Source organism: Parambassis ranga, unplaced genomic scaffold (assembly GCF_900634625.1).
Source record: "Parambassis ranga unplaced genomic scaffold, fParRan2.1 scaffold_84_arrow_ctg1, whole genome shotgun sequence".
NCBI lineage: Eukaryota > Metazoa > Chordata > Actinopteri > Ambassidae > Parambassis > Parambassis ranga.
Window position 1 is genome coordinate 64,386 of NW_021144817.1, and position 26,670 is coordinate 91,055.

Consider the following 26,670-nt stretch of genomic DNA (forward strand, 5'->3'; position numbering starts at 1 on the left):
TGAATCTGCATGTGATCCTTTTTTCTTTATTTTCTACTTTAAAGAACACGTTTGCATTTATTTTACACAAGTCTGTAGAAGATAATAATAAAACGCTGGCTCAGGTTTGGTCATTCGGTTGGTTACTAGTTCTGCAGAGAAAGAAAATCCTCAAAATTCATATTTGAAAAACTGTTTTTTTTTTTAGTCCAATATTAACATGAAACAGAAGCAGCACAGCACTGCTTCCTGGTTCGCCCATAAAAACCCATTGGACTGACTACACACAGCTAACGCTTCATGCTAGCTCCAAACTTCCTGTCAGCTGTTCTGACCCCTCCCACTGCTGTTTATTATCACATGTGGATCTAATGTACAGGATGTGAATGTGTCTCAGTGAGACGGCGATGAGCAGATGAATGCATGCTGAGTTTCAGCCGAGCAGCTCGTGGAGATCCAGTTTCTGGGACTTTCCACTAACACACAGTCCGAGTCCAGGTCGGACTCACTGTGGCCCGATGGTGCCCCTCTTAGCCTGGAGAAGGAAAATGGCTGACCATCAGCCCATGTCCACTGACTTGGGCCCCCAGACAGACCTGAGGGACAAGCAGAGGAGTGAGCTCACACACACACACACACACTGCAACACAACAGCCACCAAACAAGCAGCGAAGAAGCCACCCACCGATCCAAAATGGCTTCCTCCCTGCAAACCTCCAGAGCCAGCTCATGTCTCTTCTGGAGTGCACGCTGGTCAGACTGCTGTTAAACCTGCCACAGTGTGATGACAACAGACATTACACACTCAGACACACACAGGCGCCCTGTGACTCCTGAGCAGACAGTGGTGGACTGCTGGTTCTGATTGGTCACAGACGGTGTTACTCACAGCAGTGAACAGGTCCTGTCAGCGCTGCCCCAGCTGGCCACAGACGAGCTGACGATGTAGCAGCGCCTCTTGTAGTGAGTCCAGCCGTTAGCGCAGGAGCTGCTGAGCAACTGTCCCATCTGAACACACAAACACACAATCGGGTTCACAACAACAACATTTCACAGACAAACACTCCTATCCAGGCTCTGGACCTTGCGCTGGCGGAGCTCCGGCTGGTGTCCGGATTCTGGGCGATCCATGTGAGGAAGGTCTACGTCTGGGAGCTCCTCCTGCAGGAGGTGACCGTGAGCCTGCGGTCTCCAGCCGGCATCGCTGGGCTGCAGCTCCTCCAGCCGCAGAGGAGTCAGACTGTGGAACTACAGGGAGGAGACATCAGCCCAGTCTGTGTGTGCATGTGTGTGTGCTTGTTTTCAGTGCATCTCTTACCGTCCAAACCTTCTCCTCAGTCCTCCTCTCTCCTGACACACAGACCTGAACATCAACACACACTTTACGGTCCAGAAACACACTGTGGACGCACAATTAAATAAATCGGCTCTCACTGTGCTGCTCTCACTGTGCTGTGCTGCTCTCACTGTGCTGTGCTGCTCTCACTGTACTGTGCTGCTCTCACTGTACTGTGCTGCTCTCACTGTGCTGTGCTGCTCTCACTGTGCTGTGCTGCTCTCACTGTGCTGTGCTGCTCTCACTGTGCTGTGCTGCTCTCACTGTGCTGCTCTCACTGTGCTGCTCTCACTAATGTGCGTGGAAATGTTCTTAATCTGCACAAAACAAGTACGTACACAAAATCACCATGAAACCTACACACCGGCCAGTTTTATTCACCATCTGCGTATGTGTGTGAATCAGAATCGTTCTACTTTGACAGGCGCGTGCCCGCAGGTAGTGATTAGCATACAACCACGCCCTCATTTCTCCATTTAAGGAAGCCGCCTGCTTATTAATTCATGAATGAAGGAAGCTCTCGGGACAGAATGAATCGTATGAGTGTTTCATCCACACGATCCAGCGTTTGTTAAAAACAGAAGAACTTTAAAGCCACAGAAACTAAAAAAAATGTGTCCGAGGTGGAAGCTCGTCTCCCCAGGGAAAAAAAAAGGCGTGGGGCCGCAACAACCGAGGCCACACGTGGCCCAGGTGATAAAAAAAAGTGGTCGGACATAAAAAACAAGCATTATAGACGAGAAGAAAAGAAGCGGGCTGGTGGAGGTCCACCTCTTCACTCTCATACATTCCTTCATAAACTGGGACTGCTGTTGTCATTGAATATTTCCATGGTCACAATGATGTGAAGGTGTGTCCGTTTCACAGTATAATACATTTGGCCCATGAGTTTTTTTAATGCTTTAAAGAAATGTTCATTAAACATCTTGCTCTGCATGTGTTCGATGTTCTAAGTCAGTCCAGCTTTCCTCATCAACACATGGTCTGACACAGTTCGCAGAGTAAGAACACATTCGGATAAGAACATATTGATGAATCCAGATTTGTGCGTCAAACGACCGTGTTTGTGAATGAGGCCCCTCCCCGTGCTGCTCTCACCTGCGGCCCTCCTCTGAGTCCGGGTCCAGTTCTTGCAGCGTGTGTCGTTGGCAGCAGCTGGCTGTGGGGGCTGATGTGTCTGTAGCTGGGGGAGGCCTGGTCCTGCGGCTCCCCGTCTCTGTAGTCCAGGTAGAGCTGGCGGTTGGGGACGTCTCCTCTCGGAGGCTGAGGCTGATTCTCCCACAGGAGCTCCGCCTCAATGTCAGTGACCGGGTCCTCCTCCACCTGGGGAGGAGCAGGGAGCTGAGGAGGAGCTGGCTGGTTGTCCTCCACCTTCAGGTCATCCGGGTCACACCTCCCTGAGACAGAACCAGGTTTAATGTTGTCAGGAGGTTCTTTGTTATAAACATTGATTTGGTCACCTTGTCTGGGGTCGATGATCTCCACGCTGGCGGAGGTCCTCTGTCCCAGAACGGCATTTTGGGGGTTTTTCAGGGTGACAGTGAAGGTCTCGTGGTTCTCCTCCAGGCCGTCGTCAATCAGGTAAACATTCCAGGTTTTTACAGTCACACCTGAATCAGGGAGCAGGACCAGAACCATCAAAACCAGACCCTGCTGACACAAACACTGGATCTCCAACCGGCTGTCAGACCTGGGTCAAACTGGAGGAGGCCGGCAGCGCTGTGAGTGAAGTCTCTGCCGAGTTTGGCCGATTCTTCCTCCACCTGCACAAACGGAATGTCAGAACCAATCAGAACCTTCCTGGCAGTGTAGGCCTGGTAGCTTATGTTTGAGTACTAGTGAGCGCCTGGAGGCGGCCATGATCGGAGCCTCAGCACCAGTGAGGAGGCGGATCAGGAGGTGTCACCTGGATGGACACGTATGCCGGGTCGATGCTCCTCCCACTGCGCTGGATCTGGATCTGCAGCATCCCGGCCGTCTCGCAGGTTCTGTAGCAGGTTGCCGACAGCTCCACCCGAGACCAGGACAGCTCCAGTCTGCAGGCGACACCGTCAGGTTTCAGTACACACAAACACACACTGACTCACTGCCCCGTGAAAACAAACCCACTCTCGTGGCAGCGCCGCGTTTCCTGCCGGGTCGCTGAGGCGGAACCGGAAACTGTCTGACGTCACCTCCATGTCCGCCGGGACAACGAAGAGCACGGAGCGCTGATCCACATCCCGCTGCGTGAACCGACCGCTGATGTAGGCTCCTACAGGAGAGGGGGGGGGGTCACATCACAGATAATCATTTAAATCGATTTGAGTGAAAGTGAGTCACACCAGAAGCGGATCACTGAGTCCTGACTGTAAGCCCAGGTCTGATATGAACTCCATCGTCATCTGATCAACAGAAGAAACACCTGCTGAGGACGCTGAACTGTCCACGACAGACACACAGCCTGGGTCCATGTTAAGACCTGCTGCATGATGGGAGTCAGACTGGAGTTCTCTCAGAGACTCAGGGGGGTCAGGAAGGCAGAGGGCAGTTCTCCTTCAGGCCTGCAGACCTCACTGCTCAGATCTTTTCTTTCTTTCAGTTGTTACTCTGTGGTTAAACACATGTTGGATGTTGCCTCGCTTTAAGACAGGTTGTCTGAGTCTGAACAGAAAGTGGAGCACCTCACACAGGAAGTGGAAGCCTGGCACTGAGTCTCTGAGCGGCGCCTACCTGTGCCAGTGTTCTCCAGGTATCCGAAGTGCGGCGGCCGGCTGATGGAGAACTCCAGCTCCTCGGTGGGGCTGTCGGGGTCAGAGGCTTGCAGGTGCTTGTTGGTGATGAAGATCCCGTAACGCCCGCTGCCCAGATCCACCACCGTGCTGGGGCTCTGCATGGTGGTCAGACTGGGAGGTGTCCGGTCAACCCGCTCCACCTGAACACAGCAGACATGGTGGATGGACACAGGAAGGAGCAGAGCTGTGTTTACGCCTGTGACCGTCTGTAAGACTTTTATTTTGAAGGTAGACTCTGTCCCCACTTCCTGCTCTCAGTATGTCTGTAACATCCACACACATTAATAATCATTCAATTCAACTAGTTCTATAAACTCTCTCTCATCTCTTACTTGCAACATGATGTTTTTTGTTTTCTTAATTATTAACAAGAAAGAAATCTGCATGGAGCATCGGAAACAGGAAACAGCTGCAGTGCCATGAAGCTGCCACTGGGTGTCACTGCTGTCCCATCTAACAGGCTGATCTCTCGTCCTGCAGGTTTAAAAACTGAGAGCCTGTTTCTGTTCTCATGAAGCTGCAGAATCACACACACAATCAGACACACACACACAATCAGACACAATCAGACACACACACACAATCAGACACAATCAGACACACACACACAATCAGACACACACACACAATCAGACACAATCAGACACACACACACAATCAGACACACACACACACACACACACACACACACAATCAGACACACACACTGACACACACACACACACACACACACACACACACAATCAGACACACACACACACACAAACAATCAGACACACACACACAAACAATCAGACACACACACACACACACACAGACACACACATACAGCCACAGCCAGGTGGCCAACACAACTGTCCTGAGCCTGTGGGACACTGCAGGCTGGTGTGTGTGTGTGTGTGTGTGTGTGTGTGTGTGTGGTGTGTGTGTGTGTGGTGTGTGTGTGTGTGTGTGTGTCTGTGTGTGTGTGTGTGTGTGTCTGTGTGGTGTGTGTGTCTGTGTGTGTGTGGTGTGTGTGTCTGTGTGTCTGTGTGTGTGTGTGTCTGTGTGTGTGTGTGTGTCTCACCTGTATGTTGAAGACAGCAGGCTCCCCCCTCAGCTGTCCAGACTCCAGGTACCCCTGGTTATGCCCGTCACTCGGCAGGAAGTAGAACTTGTCACTCTCTGCCGGGCTGCCGGGGTTGTGCCGGTAAACCAGGTTCAATTCATCCACGTCCGTTTGGGAGAACCGCGGCGGCGAGGACAGCAGGGCTCCCCTCAGCAGCAGCTTACCATAAAGAGGGGGCTGGGTGATGATGTAGCTCAGGTTGGCGATGGCGGTGTCTGGGTCGGTGAGCTGTAACTGGTCGGCAGTGATGGTCGCCGTGGAGCCGTCCTGTAGACGGAGCCCCGTGTTCCGGCTGAGGGTCGGCGGGATGCGGTCGCCTCGCTCAATGCTGAAGTGGAGGACGCCGCTGCGTGACGAGTCACCGTTGGACACAACAAAACTGTGGAGACAAAAACAAATGAAAAGCAGGACTGACTAATGAGGACCGGATTTATGTCCCCACAACAGAAACACGGTGATGACTGACAGTGCAGTGGACCTGAAACCGAGCGTGTGTGTGTGTGTGTGTGTTTTGTCCTCTCTGCTCTGTGCCAACACAATCTGCCTCTCAGCCCTGCAGCTGACAAACTGCCCCGGGCCTCCACACACACACACACACACACAGGGTCCAGGTGTAACATCTGGCTGCAGTGTCGTCCATGTTGGCCCAGGGACGGGCGTCTGCGGCCGCGCTCCGGCGCTGCCAGCGCTGTTGTTATTCTCCTAATAATGCCCATTCATCATCCGCTGTCACGGCAACACAACGCAGGAGAGCGCAGCTCGAGTGTGATCAGATGGTGACACACACCGAGTCAGCCTGGTCATGTGACTGGGATTAGAGGGACACTTCCTGTCCTGATGGAGCCCCACAGGGTTCCCTTGGTGTCCTGGGACAGACTGGGCCCTCAGAGGACAGGCTCCATCCTGAAGGACCTGATGGTCTAGTCCTCACAGAGCGCGGGGAGGCGGAGCCTTGAGCGAGCAGCCTCCTCACCTGTGTGAGCTCATCATGAATCTGTGTTAATCAGCTGAGCTGGGGGCAGCCATGTTGTCACTGTAAACAGAGAAACAGCTGATATCTGATGGTCTCCCTCTGATTGGCTGGACATCTGTCTCAGTCTTGGCCGTGATCTGATGGGTCTTGCGGAGCCAGATAGCCAGCCAGTCAGGACAACCGAGGTCTGGGTGACAAACCCGGGGTCTGTGCTCATCCTCCTCCCCCTCCTCCCCCTCCTCCCCCTCTGAACCCTGCTGCTGCCAAATTGGCTGGAAAAGCAGATAAACACAGAGCGGCAGAGAAAGGCTCTCGTCTCCTGACGCTGAGCCTCTTTTCTCTCGTCTCTGTGCCCAGTTTGTCTTTCGTCGGCCAAATGTTGAGTGTGATAGTGTTTTTGGGGGGAGCGGCGCCGACAGAAATAACCTCCCCTCACAGAGCGCAGGCCCATAATGTGCCACTTCTTCTCCTGGTGTGTGCATCATTCTGAACAGCCCAGCAGCCTCAGCCTGGACCAGTCCGCCGCACGGAGCGCCCTTCATTTCATTTGAGTTTGTTTGTTTGTGTGTTTTCGTGTCATGTTTTAGTCTTCCTCTGGGCCAGGGCTGATGATGAGTCTCCTCCTCATCACCAGTTGTTGCCAGTATGAAAGAAAAGTGCTGTTCTGCAGTACAGGTGACGTCCAGGTGCTGCAGGGTCAGAGATGACACCGCCACCGGCAGGTCAGACTACAGCACTGTCCCCCTGTACCTCCTGCTGCAGGGCCTCTGAGCAGCGCTGGCTCTGTGCTGACTGGTCACAGGGTAACATAGAAGGCCTCAGCCTCTCACCTGAAGGAGTCGGCCTCGGCGTCGTGGCTGTTGTCATGGGTGTAGCACACTCGGTGTGCGGCCACGTGTAGCTGTGTGAAGTTGAGCAGCGGGACTCCGGGCTGATGGACGCCGTGGACGAGGCCGTGTCGAGGCGGGACCGTCACCGCGTAGACCAGCTCCTCCGGTCGACTCGCAGAGTCCGAGGCCAGCAGGATGTCGGTGTTCAGGACGATGCGCTGGCCCTCACTCAGGCGCACGGCCCGGCTCAGCAGCACGATGTCCCCTGCAGACGGAGAAAGTCTTTAAGACTCTGCAACTTGGACTGAAGTTCAGAAAAGAAGAAGAAAAAACATTTCAGGATCTTTGTTGGAGCGGCAGCACCCAGAGGAGACGAGCCCACGCCCGTCCACAGCTGCTCCGCTCGTTAATTATTCAGCGGCTGAGGAGGCCGGACGTTTGTCACCTCGGCTCCTCCAGGATCAGAGGGCCCGGAGCCAGAAGGACCGAGGCCCCCTCAGCTCTGTGTTCACCCGACTGGTAAAGCTGGCAGGAAGGCGGCACTCAATAATGTATGAACCACGACTGGCCAGGGGGACGGCACCGGGCCGCCGAGACACAGAGAGAGAGAGAGTGTGTGTGTTACTTATTGTTGTCATCGTTTTTAAGTCAGATGGACCTGACAGTCTGAGTCTCACTGCTGATCTGGATTTAACCCAAAACAGGCAGAATGTGTCTCTGCTTACTCAGCAGGTTCAAGGAGTGAGACACTGAGACACTGAGAGACACTGAGAGACACACTGAGACACACTGAGAGACACTGAGAGACACACTGAGAGACACTGAGAGACACTGAGAGACACACTGTGAGACACACTGAGACACACTGAGAGACAGACTCCATCTCCACAGTGGACTCTTTCCGCTTCCTGGGTACCACCATCACCCAGGACCTCAAGTGGGAGCTCACCATCAGCTCCCTCATCAAAAAGGCCCAGCAGAGGATGTACTTCCTGCGGCAGCTGAGGAAACTCAAGGTGCCAGCCAGGATGATGGTTCAGTTCTACACGGCCATCATTGAGTCCATCCTCACCTCCTCCATCACAGTGTGGTACGCTGGGGCCACTGCCAGGGACAGGCACAGACTGCAGCGTGTTGTGCGCTCTGCTGAGAAGGTGATCGGCTGCAGCCTGCCATCTATCGAGGACCTGCACGTCTCCAGGACTCTGAGGCGTGCAGGTCGGATCACAGCTGACCCTTCTCACCCTGGACACGGACTCTTTGAGCCACTCCCCTCAGGCAGGAGGTTACGGTCCATTCGGACCAGAACCTCACGCCACAAGAACAGCTTCTTCCCCTCTGCTGTTGGACTGTTAAACTGTAATTAATGCACTGCTCTGCACTGTCTTCAGAAGGTCACTTTAGTATAGTCACTGCACAATGACGACTATTTGCAGTTTACTCCATCTTGCACTACTTGCACACGAGTACCACCTCACCGACCCATGTGGTACCTGTTACATTATTACATTATTACACTGTTCCATTCGATCATATAAGGGTCTATGTTTACCATTTCATCTGCACAGTATTTTATGTTCTGTTCATTGTATGTCTGTTATGCCATGTCTGTCATGTAAATTTAGCCTTACTGTAGTTTATTTACTTAATTTTATCTTAGTTTTTATCTTATTGCATGTTAATTGTCATATGTTCTTTGTATGCACCAATCACTAAGGCAAATTCCTAGTAATGTGAACCCCCTTCACTTACATGGCAATAAACATGATTCTGATTCTGATTCTGAGAGACACTGAGAGACACTGAGACACACTGAGACACACTGAGACACACTGAGAGACACTGAGAGACACTGAGACACACTGAGACACTGAGAGACACACTGAGAAACACACTGAGAGACACTGAGAGACACTGAGACACACAGAGACACACAGAGACACACTGAGAGACACTGAGACACACTGAGACACACTGAGACACACTGAGACACTGAGAGACACACTGAGAAACACACTGAGAGACACAGAGAGACACACTGAGAGACACTTGACATCACAGTGTAGTGTTAGTGCGGCCGCACATTTTTCTCACACACACGTATTCGCTGAAATAAGTGAAAGTAAACAATGTTTAGCTTTTAGTCTGAAACTGAGGGAGAATCGCTGCTTATCAATGAATCCTTAATCGATCGATAAGGTCATTCAACTAACGATGAATGAATTAATCGATAATTAAAACCTATTCTGACCTGTTATTGATAAAGATTGAGACGATTGGACCAGTTGTACTTTTTTGGAATATTTGAAACCCTTTTTTTAATGCGGCCCAGCCTCACCCAGCCTCACCCAGCCTCACCCAGCCTCACCCAGCCTCTACCCCCAGTGCCCCCCAGGGTAAGTTGAGTTAGAGACCCCTGGATTAGATTTTATCCTGAGGAGCGAGCCAGGCTGTACAGCCACAGAACATCAGTTCAGTTCAGGAGGTTCTGACCTTTCTGCACTGAGTGGACGGAGACAAAGAAGCTCTGAGTGGGAGACTCGTTAGCCAGGTCACTGAGGGTGAAGCGGAAGATGTCATGACCTTTGAACCCGGCGGCGTTGGAGGCAGCTTCGTGATTGTACCACAGCCGGTTCATCTCCACGTCCTCCTGAGTGAAGTTCTGACCGGCCGAGAGCCCCACCCACACCGACCCAGTCTGCAGGAGGGACACAAGGACATCAGACACACAGACACACACAGAGACACACAGAGACACACAGAGACACACAGAGACACACAGAGACACACAGACAGACACACACAGACAGAGACAGACACACACACAGACTGAGACACACACAGACAGAGACACACACAGACAGAGACACACAGACTGAGACACAGACACACACAGAGACACACAGACACACACAGAGACACACAGACACACAGAGACACACAGAGACACACAGAGACACACAGACAGACAGACACACAGAGACACACAGAGACACACACAGACAGACACACACAGACAGAGACACACAGAGACACACAGAGACACACAGACTGAGACACACACAGACACACAGACAGACACACACAGACAGACACACACAGACAGAGACACACAGAGACACACAGAGACACACAGACACACAGAGACACACACAGACAGACACACACAGACAGACAGACACACACAGACTGAGACACACACAGACAGACACACACAGACACACACAGACAGAGACACACAGACAGAGACACACACAGAGACACACAGACTGAGACACAGACACACACAGACACCCACGGACAGAGACACACAGACACACACAGAGACACACAGACACACACAGAGACACACAGAGACACACACAGACAGACACACACAGACAGAGACACACAGAGACACACAGACACACAGACACACAGAGACACACACAGACAGAGACAGACAGACACACACACAGACAGAGACACACACAGAGACACACAGACAGAGACACACAGACACACACACAGACACACAGAGACACAGAGAGACACAGAGACACACACAGACACACACACAGACAGACACACACAGACACACACAGACAGAGACACACAGACAGAGACACACACAGAGACACACAGACTGAGACACAGACACACACAGACACCCACGGACAGAGACACACAGACACACACAGAGACACACAGACACACACAGAGACACACAGAGACACACACAGACAGACACACACAGACAGAGACACACAGAGACACACAGACACACAGACACACAGAGACACACACAGACAGAGACAGACAGACACACACACAGACAGAGACACACACAGAGACACACAGACAGAGACACACAGAGACACACACAGACACACACACAGACAGACACACTCAGCTGTGCTCTCACCTTGAGCTGCAGGGTTCCAAATCGTGGTCCAGCATTCAGGAAGTAGTACACCTGGTCAGGGGGCGTGTCCAAGTCCTCAGCCTCCAGAGTGATGCTGGAGATCACCCTGCGCTCACCTGAGTTCACCTGCAGTCCGACGTTCCTGAAACAGTGAACCAAACTCTGAGCGTCAGACTGATGGTCCAACATTCATTCTTTAATGACCAGAGTCCCAGAACCAGGCCTGGGGCCAGAACTCAGACCAGTTAGGCCTGAACTGAGCTGCTTCCCTCAGCGGAGTCTGAAACAACATGCCCCAAACTGAGCCCAGTCATGAGCTCTAATCCAGGATTAAAACATAAACCTCAAACTAGTCCAGGACCAGGTCCAGCATCAGGCCCAAATTCAGTCAGCAGAGGCCAGAACAGTTTGTGCTGTGTGTGCTGCAGACAGGACAGGGTTAGGGTTTCTAAACCCGGCAGCAGAGACTGATGACCCGGATCCGTCCTCAGGTTTCAACATGGACACTTTCACAGGAGGACACAAAGGACACGCATGGAAGAAACCCTTCACATGACGGAGACGTTTGTGTGAGAGCCTGCTGGTCTGCCGGGGCGGTGGAGGTGTGGGTGGTGTTGGTGTTTTTGGGGTGGGGGAGGTTGAACATCAGGAACCGTCTGGCTGCTTCTTCACTTGGAACTAAAATCCATGCAGGAGCGAAGCCGCCACGTCCGTCCTGGAGGAAACGCAACAACACGCAGGCGGCAGCTGCCAAGTCTCCGCGTTACTTCTGCCTGGGCGGCCTTTACAGGACCAGCTCGACCCGTGCCAAGGCACCCACGCAGGCTGCGCCGCGGCGGGGGGGGGTTATGAGATGAAAATATTATGTGTGTGTCTTGATCAGATCATCAGGCCTACTGACTGAACTATAGTAATAATAATCTGAAACATTCAGACACATGGGTGGGATTATTAATACGATAATCCCATTCATCAAGTGAGAGAACCTCATCATGCACAGATTTCAGAATAAGAGCATGAGGTCTCACCAGTTAAAGACATTAAAATAATCCACACACCGTTTGCGGTGTGTGGATCGTTTGGAGGTGAGATTATAATCTTTACAGATTTTTATGGCTTCATGATTAATAACTGATAAATAAAGAGAATTATTAGCTGTTAATAAACTTCTAACATCCAGCTACAACACCGAGTCACCTCCACAGCATCGCCCTGAGTCTTTACCAGGGAGTGTGTGTGTGAGTGTGTGTGCGTGTGTGTGTACTTCAGCAGCCGTGGTTTCTCGTCGTTGACCGGCAGCACGGTGACCTGAGCCGTCCCCTCGACTGTGTGGACGCCATCTGTCAGCCGCAGAGCCACGGCGTCCTTCAGGGTTTCTGTGTCATCGTGCATGTACACGATCTTCATGCCTGCAGAGGGGGGAGGAAGGGGAGGAGGGGGGAGGAGAGGGAGGAGGAGGGAGGAGAGGGAGGAGAGAGAGGGGGGGGGCAGAAAAGATGTGAGAAACATCAGTAAGACATCATCTCAGCCAGGAACTCCAAAACCAGGACGAACCCGGTCCTTGAATGCATCATGAATAAAAACCTGAGAATATTCTTCATTCAGTCTGAGGGGTCAGTAAGAACCCAAAGGTCTGCCGAGGAGCAGTGGCCAATGAGAACACACGGACTGATCACGTGACAGGAAGCAGAACCTGCTGCCAGAATAAATAATAAAATATTTCCACCATGGTCAAAAATGCTGGTCTCCATCTCACCTTGTCGGAGCTCCTGCAGGGTGAAGGAGGTGACGGGGAGGCTCCTCCGCAGGAGATCAGCCTCCATCTCCTTGTAGTGGCTCATCTCAGAGCTGAAGATGGCGAGGCGGCCGTGAGCCGGCGGTTGCTTCACTGTGAAGGTGAGGAGGTCAGCGGGGGCGTCCAGGTCAAAGCCGTCCAGTAAGGAGGGGGTCAGCTCCCTCGTCCCGCCCTCCTTCACCTGCAGGAGCACAGCAGGAGTCACTGCACAGCTACACCGACTCCCCCCGCAGGCTGCAGGGCCACCTACACACAGCCTCAACCGACCAATCAGAGCACAGCAGGAAGGACGTGTTCCTGATGCATACGTACACTGAAGTTGGCGAGGAGCAGCGAAGGCGTCTCGTCATTGATCGGATTGATGATTATGTAGAAGGGGACGGGGGCGGAGTGATGCAGCCCGTCACTCACACTGATGGTCAGCTGGTCCACAGTCGGCTCCGCCCCTCTGTGCTCTGATTGGACGTAGTTGATGAAGCCAGAGGTCAGGTGGACAAGGCTGAAGGATTCTGGGAAAGGATAAAGTGCAGGTCAGAGAGATACACACACACACGCACACACACACCGACACACACGCACACACGCACACACACACCGACTCGGACTCCTGCGTTGCTCTTCTCGGAGCCTGGTGCCGGCAGCGTGTTCTCCAGGAAGCCGTGGAGAGGAGGTGTTTCCAGGTGAAAGGTCAGCTGCTCAGGGGGGCTGTCAGGGTCTGAAGCTCCCAGGACCCCCCCACAAAGACAGGAGGCGGAGCCTTCATCCACCGCCAACATGGACGCACCTGTGACAACACATTCCAGATCAAGGACGGCACTCCGTCTGTAGAAACACACCTCTAGATCCACCATCTCCACAACAGGCAGGTAACTCTGACAACAGCTGCTAATGCTGCTAATGCTGCTAATGCTAGCAAACGTCATATTTCAGGAAGAAAGCCCGAAAGAGACATTGTTACACAATCTCCTCACTTTTCCCAAACTTACACACAACAATTAAAACCCAGCGACAGAATGAACATCCACCTGCACCTCCACCTCCTCCACCACAGCTAATAAATCCATCATCTACCACCCTCATTCATTCTGTTAATTAGCAAACCAGCCTGTGTGTGTGTGTGTGTGTGTCAGTGTGTGTGTGTGTGTGTGTGTTAATGAGGGACAGTCCTGGATCTTGCTGATAAACCAGTGTCCTGCTAAATTCAGAACAAGGTGAAGCTGTGTGTCTGCAGTGATGCTCTCATTCTGTGTCTTTAATCACTGCTAATTAATTAGACACACACACACACACACACACACACACACACACACACACACACACACACACACACACACACACACACACACTGGGCCCACAGCGGCTCTCGGTGTGGGTGCTGAATGAAGGAGCAGATATGCTGGCAGGATTAGAGCCTCGTCCTGATGCCGGTAGCGCCACGCTAATCCAGCTAGCGAGGCAGCTAGTACAGAACACCTATTGTGAGCGTGGGATTCACTTTCTACCTCTTTTGTTTTGTAAAGACGCTCATTGTCCACACACACACACACACACACACACAGAAATGATAATCTCTCAGCTGTGTGTGTTTTCATGTAATAACCGGAGACAATGGGCAGATTCCACTTTAAACATGTCAGTGCCAACCTCGTTAGCTGGTCCATACAATGACAACATACACACAAATCACCCACAATGCAACGGGCAAACACACATCTGCACAGGACGGAGCCGTTGTAAAATCAAACTTTTAGTTAGTCTTAGTTTAGTCTTTCAGAGTTTGTAGAAATCAGGAAGAAGCAAAAAACACACAGCAACCGTCATACAAGTCACATTCAGGCTAAACATGCTAGCATGCTAAAGCTAGCAGGTCAACATTAACCGTAACTCTTCCAGCACGAGTTCAGCCTCCAAGAGACCTAAAAGTCTGTGACAGTGAAACGCTCTGGATGCTATGGATGACTGTTCTTCTGTCTTTCTGACAACACACAAACACACACAGACACACACCGACACACACACGTCATCCCCAGTGTGTCCCAGTGCTCACTGGTCTCCATTGATAACCACAGAGCTCCTCAATCCCTCTTCTTGGCTGCAGCTCCAGTGAGAACTATGCCGCTTCCCAGGAGAGTGTGTGTGTGAGTGTGTGTGTGTGTGTGTGTTTCCCCTCCCTGTGCAGAGTGTGTGTTGGACTGATAGGTGACAGCGTGTCATCGCTGCAGTAAGAGGATTGTCATCATTGACGGGCGGGAGGTGTTGGCAACAACAGCAACACTCCCCACCCCCACCCCCACCACACACACACAGACACACACACACACACACACACAGTAGATCAGATGGTGCTGCTGGCGGTCTTTGGTGGGACTAACATGCTATGAATTCTGGGTAAAGGACATGTTCACACAGGTCATCTGACCTCCTCAGGCTCTTACCCACAGTGACGCTGGGCACTTTGTTGTTTACAGGAAGGACTGTGATGTTGAGGTCGTAAACAGGAAGCGTGCCATGGAGAGGGACAGGTGGGGGCGGGGTGTCTCCATGGCAACAGCCATCCGTCCCTCCAGCCTCCCCGTCAGAGATGATGAGGGTGACGGTGTCAAACACAGGGTCCGGTCCGATCTCTCCACCTGAAACCAGAGCAGCAGGTCATGTTCAGTGGACGCAGGTTTTTCCCAGGTGCCCTAAAGCAGCGCGGCGTCCTCACCGGTGTGCACGTAGTACATGTGTCCCTGCAGCAGGTCCTGCTGGGAGAACTTGTCCACTGTTAGTCCGGCTCTCTGCAGCTCCCCACGGGCCGGACTACGGGCCAGCATGTAGGTCAGCCGGGAGTCGTCGCTGTCCTGGTCTGTGGCCGACAGGTAATCCACCGTTACCTGGACACGCCCCCCCTCCTGACAGGCCAGCTCACCCCGCAGACCCCCGCCCAGCTGGGGAGGCTCGTCATTCATCGGCAGGACCTGAGGGCGGAGAGCTCGGTATGAAATATGATGTGACATGGTTCAGGACTGTGACCACCTGACCACAGAAGACTCACCTGAACGTGCAGCACTACGTCCGCTGAGTTCAGACCGTCCGTCACCTTCAGAGCCACTTCGTCCTCGGTCGTCTCAGAGTCATCGTGAATGTACCTGCAGCACAGACAGGGTGACATCACAACCTGGGTGGGCAGTGACATCACACCTCCATGTAAAACACTCCGACATCACTGACCTCAGTCGGAGTCCTCGCAGGTCTGGCAGGGTGAAGCCGTCTCCCTGCAGCAGCGTGCGGCCCTGCAGTTCCAGCCGGCCGTGCCGAGCCACCCTCTGAAGCTCCACCCTCAGCGCCCCCTCCCGGCTGTCTCGATCCTGCACCAGGAGGTGCTCCTCGGTCACGAAGGCGGCGCCGCCCTCCTCCACTCGTAACAGGTTGGTAAAAGCCTGAGAAGCAGAACCAGAGTCTGGGTCAGTAAATGTCAAAGACGTGAGACAGGACAGTTCATCGACATTTGACCTCTGACCTCTGGTGTCTGGTCGTCCACAGGGGTGATGGTGATGTTGAAGATCAGACCGATGGCGGTGCCGCCATGATGGTCGGTGACGGAGAAGACGAACTGGACAAACAGCGGGTCAGGACCAATGTCCTCCACAGGAGGCATGAAGGCCACTTTCATGTGGTTCACTGCGTGCTGGAGAGAGACGGTACATACTGACACAGGCCTTACAGAGACACAGGCCCCGCCCACAATCTGACGGCCTAGCAACCATCTACATCCGCAGCTTCACATAGCAACAGAGCAGTAAAACATCAACCCAGCATCAGGACTGCTGCTGACCTGAGTGAAGGACTTCAACACCGGCACCATGTGGTCCCTCTTCATGGCGGTGGAGCTGTCCGTGTAGAACAGACGGCCTGCATCCATCAGGCTGTGAATGCAGCACAGCATCATCAGCTCCTCCCCTCCGGCTCTGACAGAGCTGCACAGAATGTTTCTTACCCAGGATGCAGCGGGCTGAAGCAGGGCTGTGTGATGACGTAGGTCAGGTCGGAGTCCGGATGCTCTCTGTCTGTGAAGTGGAGGTGGCTCTGGGTGATGTAAACCACGTCCGTCTCCTTCACCGCCAGAGAGCGAGTGCTGCCGGGAGCCTCCACCGGCAGCTGGTCCTTCACCGGGAAAACGTGGATGACCACTGTCTGCACAGGGAGGACAGGATGAGTTCAAAGACGGCTCCGAAAACTCAAACACGCCGCTGCTGTGTCTGACTCACGTAGGTCTGAGAGAGGTTGGGCGGCTGGTGGCTGTCGGACAGCGTGAAGTCGAAGGAGTCCTCGAACTGCTCCTCCCCTGAGTGCTGGTAGTAGATCTGACCCTGGATCAGGTCTCTCTGCAGGAAGCTGTCCACAGGGTGTCCTGCAGGGACACAGACACTGAGCATTAACTGATCCATGACATCACACAGCTGCCTGACGGAGGACCTCCACCTGAACTCACCTGCCTCCTGGGGGGAGCTCCTCCTGAGCAGCTGCCCTGCCCGGGGAGCGGTGACCATCTGATACAGGATGTAGTCATCGCTGGAGTCCAGGTCGGAGGCGAGCAGCATGTACTCCTCCAGCCGCACGGCGCCACCCTCCTGCACCTCCACCGCCACGTTGGTGATGAGGAAGGGCGGAGAGTCGTCCTTTGGGAGGATGTTGATGGGGAACTTGTGGCGGATGCTGTGCCGGCCGTCGCTAATGCGAAAGACGATGTGGTCGCGGGTGGAGTCGCTGTCAGAGTGATGATAGACGACCACGCCCTCCCTCAGGTCCTTCACACGGAACATGAATGCCTTCCCGCCTGAAACCACACACGCTGATCAGCTGATCACATCTGATCAATAACACAGAAGGATCGATTCAGAGGAGCAAAACAGATCATACAGCAACATGAAGGAGGCCGTTTAACCCCGTGAGTTTGTGTCTTAACGTCACAGCTTGTCTTGGATTCATCAGTGAGGAGTTAAATACATGATTTTGGAATAAATCAATAATCAAATGTTACATAAAGAACATTTTATTAGCTGAACTTGTGATTTCATTTTATTGTTTGTGATTTAGACGTCATGTTTTAATCTCTGTTGTTCTCAGTGAATCTGAAAATGAATCAGTTTTATGTTCTGTGTCTGTGATGGTTCCAGCTGAACCGTCTCTGTGCGGCTGCTCGTCCTCCCGTTGGCCTGAACATCAGAAACTTGCTGTCCTACATTAGTAAAATGGCGGCTGCGTCCATCTGTTGGCGCGCTGCTGCTGGCTGGACTTCCTCCCGCTGTACAACATGCTAGCGCTAACAGCAGGGCGCCACGTGACTGGCGGCGCACCGGTGGACATGTGTTGTTGTCGGCGGACGGTTTCCAGCCAAACCTTCGCACTTTGATTCAATTACGCTCTCCCACACGCTCGCAGTTTTCCCCCCACTGTCACTTGGAAATAACAACTTTGTGTTGGCGCCCGCAGGCGCTTCGCGGCGCTGGCTGGGCCTGTGCTGTGAACACCGGTGGGGTAAAACATGGCGTCCGTCCCGGTGGCCACCCGGCCGCCAGGAAGGGGGCTTCCTGTCTCCGTGCGAGTGCCAGAGAGACAGAAGGGCAAGGTCAGCAGACAGATTGAGAGACGAGCGGTCGCGAGCCCGAACCTCATTAGCAACTTTACCGAGGGGAACCGGCTCCCGGTCCAAGTGATGGAAACAACTTGGTAATTGGGCCCAAAGGTGGCGTTGGGCAACAGGCCCATAAAGAAGAAATGGGACGGCGGGCTGAGAGCGTGCATGTGTGTCTGTGTGTGCGTGTGTGTGTGGGACAGGCAGCCTTCCATTTGGCTGAAGGCGTTGGACGAGCCTGCAGTGACTGAGGCGCAGCGCCGAGGGTCAGCGGCGCTCCTCAGAGACGCAGATCCACCCGCTGCTCCCTGCAGGACGCGCAGCGTGGACGCCACCGCCAAACTTTGTCAAGCAAAGTAAATGATGCAGGAGCAGGTGCTGCAGGAGGAAGAGGAGGAGGAGGAGGAGGAGACCTGCCCAGTGGGACAAAAGTTCCAGCAGCCAACTAATGTTAGAGATGTTCCCTCTGCTGTGGTGAAGACACCGTCTCTGTCCTCTGTGTGTGTCCACCGCTGCATGTATGACGTCCACAGGTGCCATGTTCTCTGCCTCCTCTTCTCCTCCTCTGGTTTTGCCGGCTGGGGGGTCAGACTGGATTCCTCCGGTCTGAGTGCAGCTGAACACACACTCACACACACTCACACACACTCACACACACACACACTCACACACACTCACACACTCACACACACTCACACACTCTCACACACACACTCACACACACTCACACACACACACACTCACACACTCACACACACTCACACACTCTCACGCACACACTCACACACTCACACACTCACACACTCACACACACTCACACACTCACACACACACACACACTCACACACTCACACACACACTCACACACTCACACACTCACACACACTCACACACCATCAGCATCTTCTCCGAGAGCTGAGGAACAGAAACGGATCCAGCGAGGTCAGAGGTCAGCCCACATGGAGGCAGTTCATCTGTGGTGCCCGGTCTGATGGCGGCACAAGTGTCTGAATAATAACGAGTGTGAGCAGCGCTCTGAAAAATGTAAAATCAGCGAGCAGCCATGAAAGGTTAACCCCCCGCCTGAACCCCTCGGGGCGCCCGCCACCTCCTCCCCCTGCGCCTCCTGCGAGCTGGTAGCATGAAAGCCTGTTTGGGGACAGTGCATCTGCTCCCTGTGCACGGCGGCATGAAATGGCAGAAGTCGCTCCAATCTGCTGCGGCCTGCGCCCGCTCAGACAGAGAGGCGGCCTCACGAGGCGGCGGGCTGGAAGGGACAGACGTGGACAGAGAGAGGCAGCGGCGGCCGCTGGCGAAGTGGCCCCGGCTCCATTTTACACCTGATTAGGAAACACATGCAGGGCCACTGGACATATGCTTCCCCCGCCACGGAGCATCGCTGACGGACGCGCAGCACATGGACCAACGGGGGCGGAAACGAGCAGACGACGGAGCTCACCGAGTTTATGGACACATTATTAATCATTCAACTAATCATCGTTCAGCAGCGAGAGCCCCACATTCAGCATGTTTCACATCTGGACGCACCGATCAGTAAATGATCAGACTGAGAGACCATATCATACATATGTCACATCTGTGAAATACCTTATAAAAGTACATTTACAATCCCATGTTCTAATGAAATAAAAGAATACAAAACCAAGAAAATAAATAAAGTCGGACAGGTTGCTGATATCATTATTGTTATTATGTTGTTATTATTTCCAGCAGGCTGTTACTACACTTAATAAAGTAAATCTTATTCTTATCTATTTATTATCTTTAATAGTATTTATATATTATTATTTCATGCACACACACTGAAACTTGCTGCTTAACACAAAACACACAGCGACTCTGTGTGTGTGCTCGGTGACCTTTGACCCCCTCACCTCTGACACTCAGGCGCCCGTGCAGAGGTCCGTCCACAGCCACCAGGTAAACGGCGTTGATGTTGTCATTGTCCACTATCTGCAGCTGCTCCCACGTGATTGGTCGGGACTGACCCTCCAACAGATCCAGACCTGTGACATCACAGACATTCTGACATCATCACAGCAGACAGGAAGGAGGGTGAAACATGTGACTATCACTGCCAGGGACGCGAGCGTACCCATGTTCCAGGAGACTCTGGGTGAGGTGGTTTCAGACGCCCTGATGGAGATGTGCACCGTGATGGGGGGGCTGCTGGTGTAGGAGCCGTCCACGGCCTGAAACTCCACCTTACAGCACAGACACAGAGATGTGTTTACAGTGTGATCGGACCAGATTATTACAGATGAAGATCTGATTTAAGCTCAGCTCCACAGAATGCTAATCAATCATTTCTTCAGTGACTGAAGTGTTGAGCAGCTTGTTGCTAATGATTTAGCAGTGTGGATCAGATCACTCCGTGGAACACGTCAGACCACAGCTAGTCCTCTCAGCGCGGAGCCTGCAGTACCTCATAGTTCCTGCGGTGTGACCGGCTGCCATTGGGCGGCTGGTAGGCCACCTGCATCTCATGGAGGTCCAGCCAGGTGAAGGACTGGATGGGCTTGGTGTGGTCATCCAGGTGTGTGACGTAGCCCTCGGCGGGCGGGGCGGTCACGTTAAAGATCAGCCTCTCCTGTGGGGTCTCCTGGTCTTTGGCATCCAGGGCGGCGGTGGTGAGCGGGGTGAGGATGAACTGGTCCACCTCCAGGATGAAGGAGGCCATGAAGGCAGCGCGGGGGGGCTGGTTCTGCATGGCACCGTGGATCAGAACCGGCAGCCACACGGCCTGAGACTGGGAGAGGATACAGCTATAAAGTGAGTTTCTTCATTTGGAACACACGCTAACACAACATTTAACAAATCAACACGTGACTGCACGCGTGCAGCAGCGCGGTGGCCAGGAGCACAATCAGACGTGTGAGAAGTGACAAAGACGCCGCGCGCTAACAAGGAGGCAAAAAGGATTCGAGGGTTTTTGGAGGCTTCAGCAGGAGCTCCACATCCTCCCACTTGACGAGCTGAGAAAAGAACAGGGAAGTGGGATGTCACCTTCTGACTGCCAACGAGCCACAGAGACGCTAATCTCTCCTGGAAAACATCCACATCCGACTACGGCCTGCCAGATTCTGCAGTTTATCGACTTTGTTCCATCACTTGTCTCACGTCTCCGGCGCTCTGAGTGTGGAGGACAGGACTGACGGAGTTTACCTCCAGCAGGGCCCTGCTGGCCCGCTGCCTCAGCTCCACCCTGATGGGAACGTAGTCGATCTCTGGGGACGGAGGGCTGAGGTGCTGGTACTTCAGGTCCGAGCTCAGGAAGTCCTGGCAGCTGGTTTTGAGGAAGCGGACCTCCTTGGTGTCGTGCAGACAGGGTTTGTTTCCGGGACAGAGCGCCGCCGCCGCCTGTCGACCTGACGGAGAACAGACAGACATCACACTGTGTAGTTTTATGTTCCACTGTTCACTACAAACTGACGCACCTTTCCTCTGCGTGGACTCCTCCTCCCTCACCAGCCGACCCACAGCGGGGACGCTGATGTCGGTGGTCATCAGCCTGACGGTGCACACCAGGTCAGGCGTGGTCCGGATGTTCAGCACAGAGCCATTGATGGGGTTGGATAATCCGTAGAACTCAGGAACCACCAGAGGAGTGCTGCCCAGCTCCACCACAGAGGACCCCGAGTCCACCACCCGGACCACCAGAACCACCGTCTCAACCTGCGTGTCTGAGGACGTGAACCTCCACACACACACACCACATGGCACGTTCAGCAGAAGATTCGCCATCACAGTTACCATGGTGGTGGAGATCTGCCAAACTGTAGTCGGTTGGGTTGTCCAGCATTTCCTGTGTCAGCTAGCTAAGGACTTAGTTCACAAAGGGCCTTTAACACTGATTCAGACAGCTAGCTGTGTAGCAGGTACAGTCATTTGAATCACGTTAGCTAACTGCTACAGTTTGGTCCAGGTTAGCTCACATACAGTTAGCTAAGGGCTAAGCGACTGTAACAGCTGAAAGATGAATCAGGTTAGCTGACTGCTAATCTTCTCAGCGCTCAGAGCGTGACTGACCTGTAGACCCTCAGCATCACCGCGTCCTCGTCCAGCAGAGGGCTGCCATTGTGGACGTACTTCACCTCGTCCTGCAGGAAGCTGCAGTCGAACACCTGAAGGCCGCACACAACAAACGTGACATTATCAGTGATGCGGTGCTGATGCTGCAGCCCTGACCTGACCCGTCCTCACCTGTGGAGTCAGCCTCCCCACCCTCTGAGTCATCGGTTCGTTCATCACCACCTCCACCTTACAATCGGCCGTCGGCTCCACGCTGATCCTCAGCTCCTTCTCTGTGATGTAAACTGCATGACCTCTGGTGACCTCCACGCCAGAGTTTACCAGCACCAGAGTCCGGCTGCAGACAGCCGTCACTGCCAGCAGCAGCAGCAGCAGCAGCAGCAGCCTGGTGGCCGCCATGACAGGTCACAGACGGGTCGCGGCTCTCTGTTCAGAGTCAGAGCAGCTGACTGAGACAGAAGGTCACAGTTCGCAGTCTGTGCTCAGGCCACACCGCCTCGTGTCCTTGTCTCCGGTCTAAAAAAGACAAATTCAGACAGATTAGGAAACGTCCATGCTGAGCTGGCTCTCAGACAGAAGCCGACCTGCCACACTATCAAATAAACGTTTCAAAATACAAAAACAGCTCTTCTGTTCCCGTGTCTTCCAGAAATGCTGAGCTGTTAGGCCAGCTGACCTTTGACCCACCAACAGGCTGAGGTTTCTCTGTGAGCACACACCGCTCAGCTCCAGGTCCTGGTCTGTCTGCTCTCATCCAGCAGCACAGCTCCTCTAAACCCTGAAAAAAGCTCCCAGAATGCAGCTGGCCCAGCTTCTTCCCCCACTGCTGCTGCCAGAAAACACTTTCACCCTCCACTTCACTTCAAACCAAACTGCAGGAAACAAGGGGTTAATCTGTGTGACCCCACAGAGGTGCTGGGAACGACAGGGGGAGGGGTGGAAGGAGGAGAGGGGGGTTCAGGATCAAAGCTTCACCTCCACCCAGCCGGAGGAGTGTCAGCTCATTAGTGAGGAGCTGAAGAGAGAGAGAGAGAGAGTGTGTGTGTGTGTGTGTGTGTGTGTGTGTGTGTGTGCAACCTTTGACTTGTTGCTCAGTGTTTCCTGTGTGACTTCAGTTTAAACATAGTGTACAATACTGCAGCTGCTGGCCACCATGAACTCTCTGACAGTCCTTGAATGCATCATAAATAAAAGTGTTAGCTGTCAGGGCTACAGGACGAGTGCCTGGTCGGGAGGCGGTGTCTTCCTCCCTGGTCGGGAGGCAGAGGAGGTGTCTTCCTCCCTGGTCGGGAGGCAGAGGAGGTGTCTTCCTCCCTGGTCGGGAGGCAGAGGAGGTGTCTTCCTCCCTGGTCGGGAGGCGGTGTCTTCCTCCCTGGTCATTCTAGCTTTTCCCAGAGTTTTGGGTCATTGGTCTGACATCACATCATTGACCCTCAATAACTCGTTTGCTCTACTGTAGACTCCATACATGTATATAAACAGAACAGACAGCCCATTTCAAAATTAACATTCAATACCAAACAATACAACAGAAAATAACATGAACATAAACATAACATTTAGCCTGAATAAATCTGACCTCAGCGCTACAACATGTGATAATGCTTCTGGTGGATAACAGTGAACAGTGAATCAGGCCGGTTCACTGCCACGGCCGTGGTTTTCCCATCCAGCCCCACACGAACAACAGCGTGGCTAACTGTGGCTAACAGCGAGGCTAACTGTGGCTAACAGCGTGGCTAACTGTGGCTAACAGCGAGGCTAACTGTGGCTAACTGTAGCTAACTGTGGCTAACTGTAGCTAACTGTGGCTAACGGCGTGGCTAACTGTGGCTAACAGCGTGGCTAACTGTGGCTAACAGCGAGGCTAACTGTGGCTAACTGTAGCTAACTGTGGCTAACAGCCTGGAATAGCTGCACAACTCACCAAGACACAGCAGAAAGCGGTGGACTTCCGGTTCTTTGCCGCCTCTGTCTCCTCATACTCACAATTCCCGCGCAAAAGGCGTAACTGTCCCCTGCTCCAGTCTGACACCCACAGGTCTTAACAACTTTTAACAGCAAATAAACTATAACAAAGTCTGATTTACTTCTGGGTCACAGTCTGCAGCTCCACATGTCACACATCCTCTACAGATGACATGTTTGAAAGGCAGCCATGACCGACTGTCATCATGTGACTGCTGGTCACATGACAAAGATCCTTTGAGTGACTGGCTGATCTGCAGCTGATGACAGAACACTGAAGAGAGTCCCTTCTTCCTCTGTAACACCTCTGTGTCTCTGTGTGTCCTTGTCTCAGCTGGCTTGTCTCTTTGTGTCCCCGAGGTACTGTCTCTCTCTCTGTGGGTCTCGGTCTCTCTGTGTCTCAGTGGGCCTGTGGACTGGTGGAAAGGTCTGAGGTCCCTGCAGGAAGTGTGGTGCTGAGTGGTCCAGCAGCTGTGGGAGGTGCTGAGACAGACATGATGATTGAGTCTGGGTCTGCCTGCAGTCAGACCCGGACCGAGCCGCCTGTTCTCAACAGAAACACTCAAAGACACAACTGCTGTTTATCGTTCCCAGCTCCCTGACTGACCTCACATGTTTGTCTCTGATACAGCTTTAAATACCTTCATCCTCATCATCAGGTTCCGCTTCCTGTCTGTAACCACAGACTGTAAACATGGACAAACCGACCCCGGCCTCCCCCACAGCGTCTGAGTCTGTGTGAGGGACTGCTGCATTAACTCCTGGTTGATCCAAATACAGCACGGTCACACTGTCAGTCAGCAGCTGTCTGTTAAACCGTGGAGGACAACCAGCCCTCCATTGACCTTTAGATTATTACATTAAATCAATAGTCTGTAGTCCCATGTAGCCACTTGTTAGCATGTAGCCTTTGTTCAGACAGTAAACAGTCGTCAGTGGGATTCACTGTGTGGTAGAATAAAAACCTGCTGAGCTCCTGTTAACCACAGACCTGACCAACAACAACACACACTGAGGGGACAGGAGGAGCTAACATGCTAACATTCAACACACACTGAGGGGACAGGAAGAGCTAACATGCTAACATTCAACACACACTGAGGGGACAGGAAGAGCTAACATGCTAACATTCAACACACACTGAGGGGACAGGAAGAGCTAACATGCTAACATTCAACACACTGAGGGGACAGGAAGAGCTAACATGCTAACATTCAACACACACTGAGGGGACAGGAGGAGCTAACATGCTAACATTCAACACACTGAGGGGACAGGAGGAGCTAACATGCTAACATTCAACACACACTGAGGGGACAGGAAGAGCTAACATGCTAACATTCAACACACACTGAGGGGACAGGAAGAGCTAACATGCTAACATTCAACACACACTGAGGGGACAGGAAGAGCTAACATGCTAACATTCAACACACTGAGGGGACAGGAAGAGCTAACATGCTAACATTCAACACACACTGAGGGGACAGGAGGAGCTAACATGCTAACATTCAACACACTGAGGGGACAGGAGGAGCTAACATGCTAACATTCAACACACTGATGGGACAGGAAGAGCTAACATGCTAACATTCAACACACTGAGGGGACAGGAGGAGCTAACATGCTAACATTCAACACACACTGAGGGGACAGGAAGCGCTAACATGCTAACATTCAACACACTGAGGAGACAGGAAGAGCTAACATGCTAACATGCTAAGAATCAAAACACACACTGATGGGACAGTGCTAACATGCTAACAGGTTTCTGGGACTTTCTGCTACATTTCAGGTCTTGTATTTAAAAAGTTCTATATATCTATAAATATGCAGTTCTCTGTCATGAACAGCCTCTCAGATATTTCAGAGAACAAAGTGAAGGTTTTCTGACTTGGAATGATCCTTCTCAGCCACCGTACTGTCCTCAGAGCTGGCTGTAAATACATCAGACTGTTGTCAGTGTGTGTTTATTCCCTCTGCTGTGTGAGTTTCAGTTTCCTCCTTCACTCACACTGCCTTCTTCACGCTGGTGCTCAGTTGATCAGCATGTGTGTGTCTGTGTGTGTGTGTGTGTGCGTTGCTGTACACAAAGTTTCTGATCACATCCTGTGACAGCTGGCTGTGTGACTGTCTGAGTGTGAGAACAGGAGGAAGGAAAGCCTGCGCTGCCACCTACCTCCAGCTGCTGCAGCTCCTGTCTGCGTCCTCCTCTTCCTCACCTTCAGCAAGCGCTCAGAGCAACACACACACACACACACGCTTCACACTCAGTGTTTGTCACCAACACCCCATCCACAGCTCACCGTCACCCCGACACATCTGGCAGAGAG

At 52.8% G+C, this 26,670-nt stretch overlaps 1 protein-coding gene across 4 annotated transcripts; it reads right to left on the reverse strand.

Moving 5' to 3' along the window:
- Positions 1–117: 117 nt before the first annotated feature.
- Positions 118–26,670, reverse strand: frem1b (Fras1 related extracellular matrix 1b). Of its 4 annotated transcripts, XM_028399031.1 has the most exons (36): positions 26,517–26,670; positions 22,541–22,885; positions 22,367–22,461; positions 21,775–22,034; positions 21,503–21,705; positions 20,763–21,086; positions 20,433–20,541; positions 20,212–20,343; positions 17,174–17,518; positions 16,950–17,092; positions 16,679–16,875; positions 16,517–16,607; positions 16,202–16,369; positions 15,913–16,121; positions 15,737–15,830; positions 15,407–15,659; positions 15,135–15,329; positions 13,295–13,483; positions 13,012–13,208; positions 12,661–12,880; positions 12,169–12,313; positions 10,905–11,046; positions 9,494–9,698; positions 7,001–7,265; positions 5,156–5,576; positions 4,028–4,229; positions 3,425–3,569; positions 3,222–3,351; positions 3,006–3,078; positions 2,776–2,925; positions 2,414–2,712; positions 1,298–1,342; positions 1,063–1,227; positions 869–987; positions 665–750; positions 118–575 (listed from the first exon to the last, which is right to left on the reverse strand). In XM_028399031.1, exons 2-36 carry the CDS (start codon positions 22,766–22,768, stop codon positions 373–375), a joined length of 6,447 nt encoding a protein of 2,148 aa, XP_028254832.1. In that variant the 5' UTR covers positions 22,769–22,885; positions 26,517–26,670; the 3' UTR covers positions 118–372. The 4 variants fall into 4 exon arrangements, with proteins under 4 accessions (XP_028254832.1, XP_028254830.1, XP_028254831.1 ...); XM_028399029.1 differs by having other exon boundaries at positions 21,503–22,034; XM_028399030.1 differs by lacking the exon at positions 26,517–26,670 and adding an exon at positions 24,297–25,110 and having other exon boundaries at positions 21,503–22,034.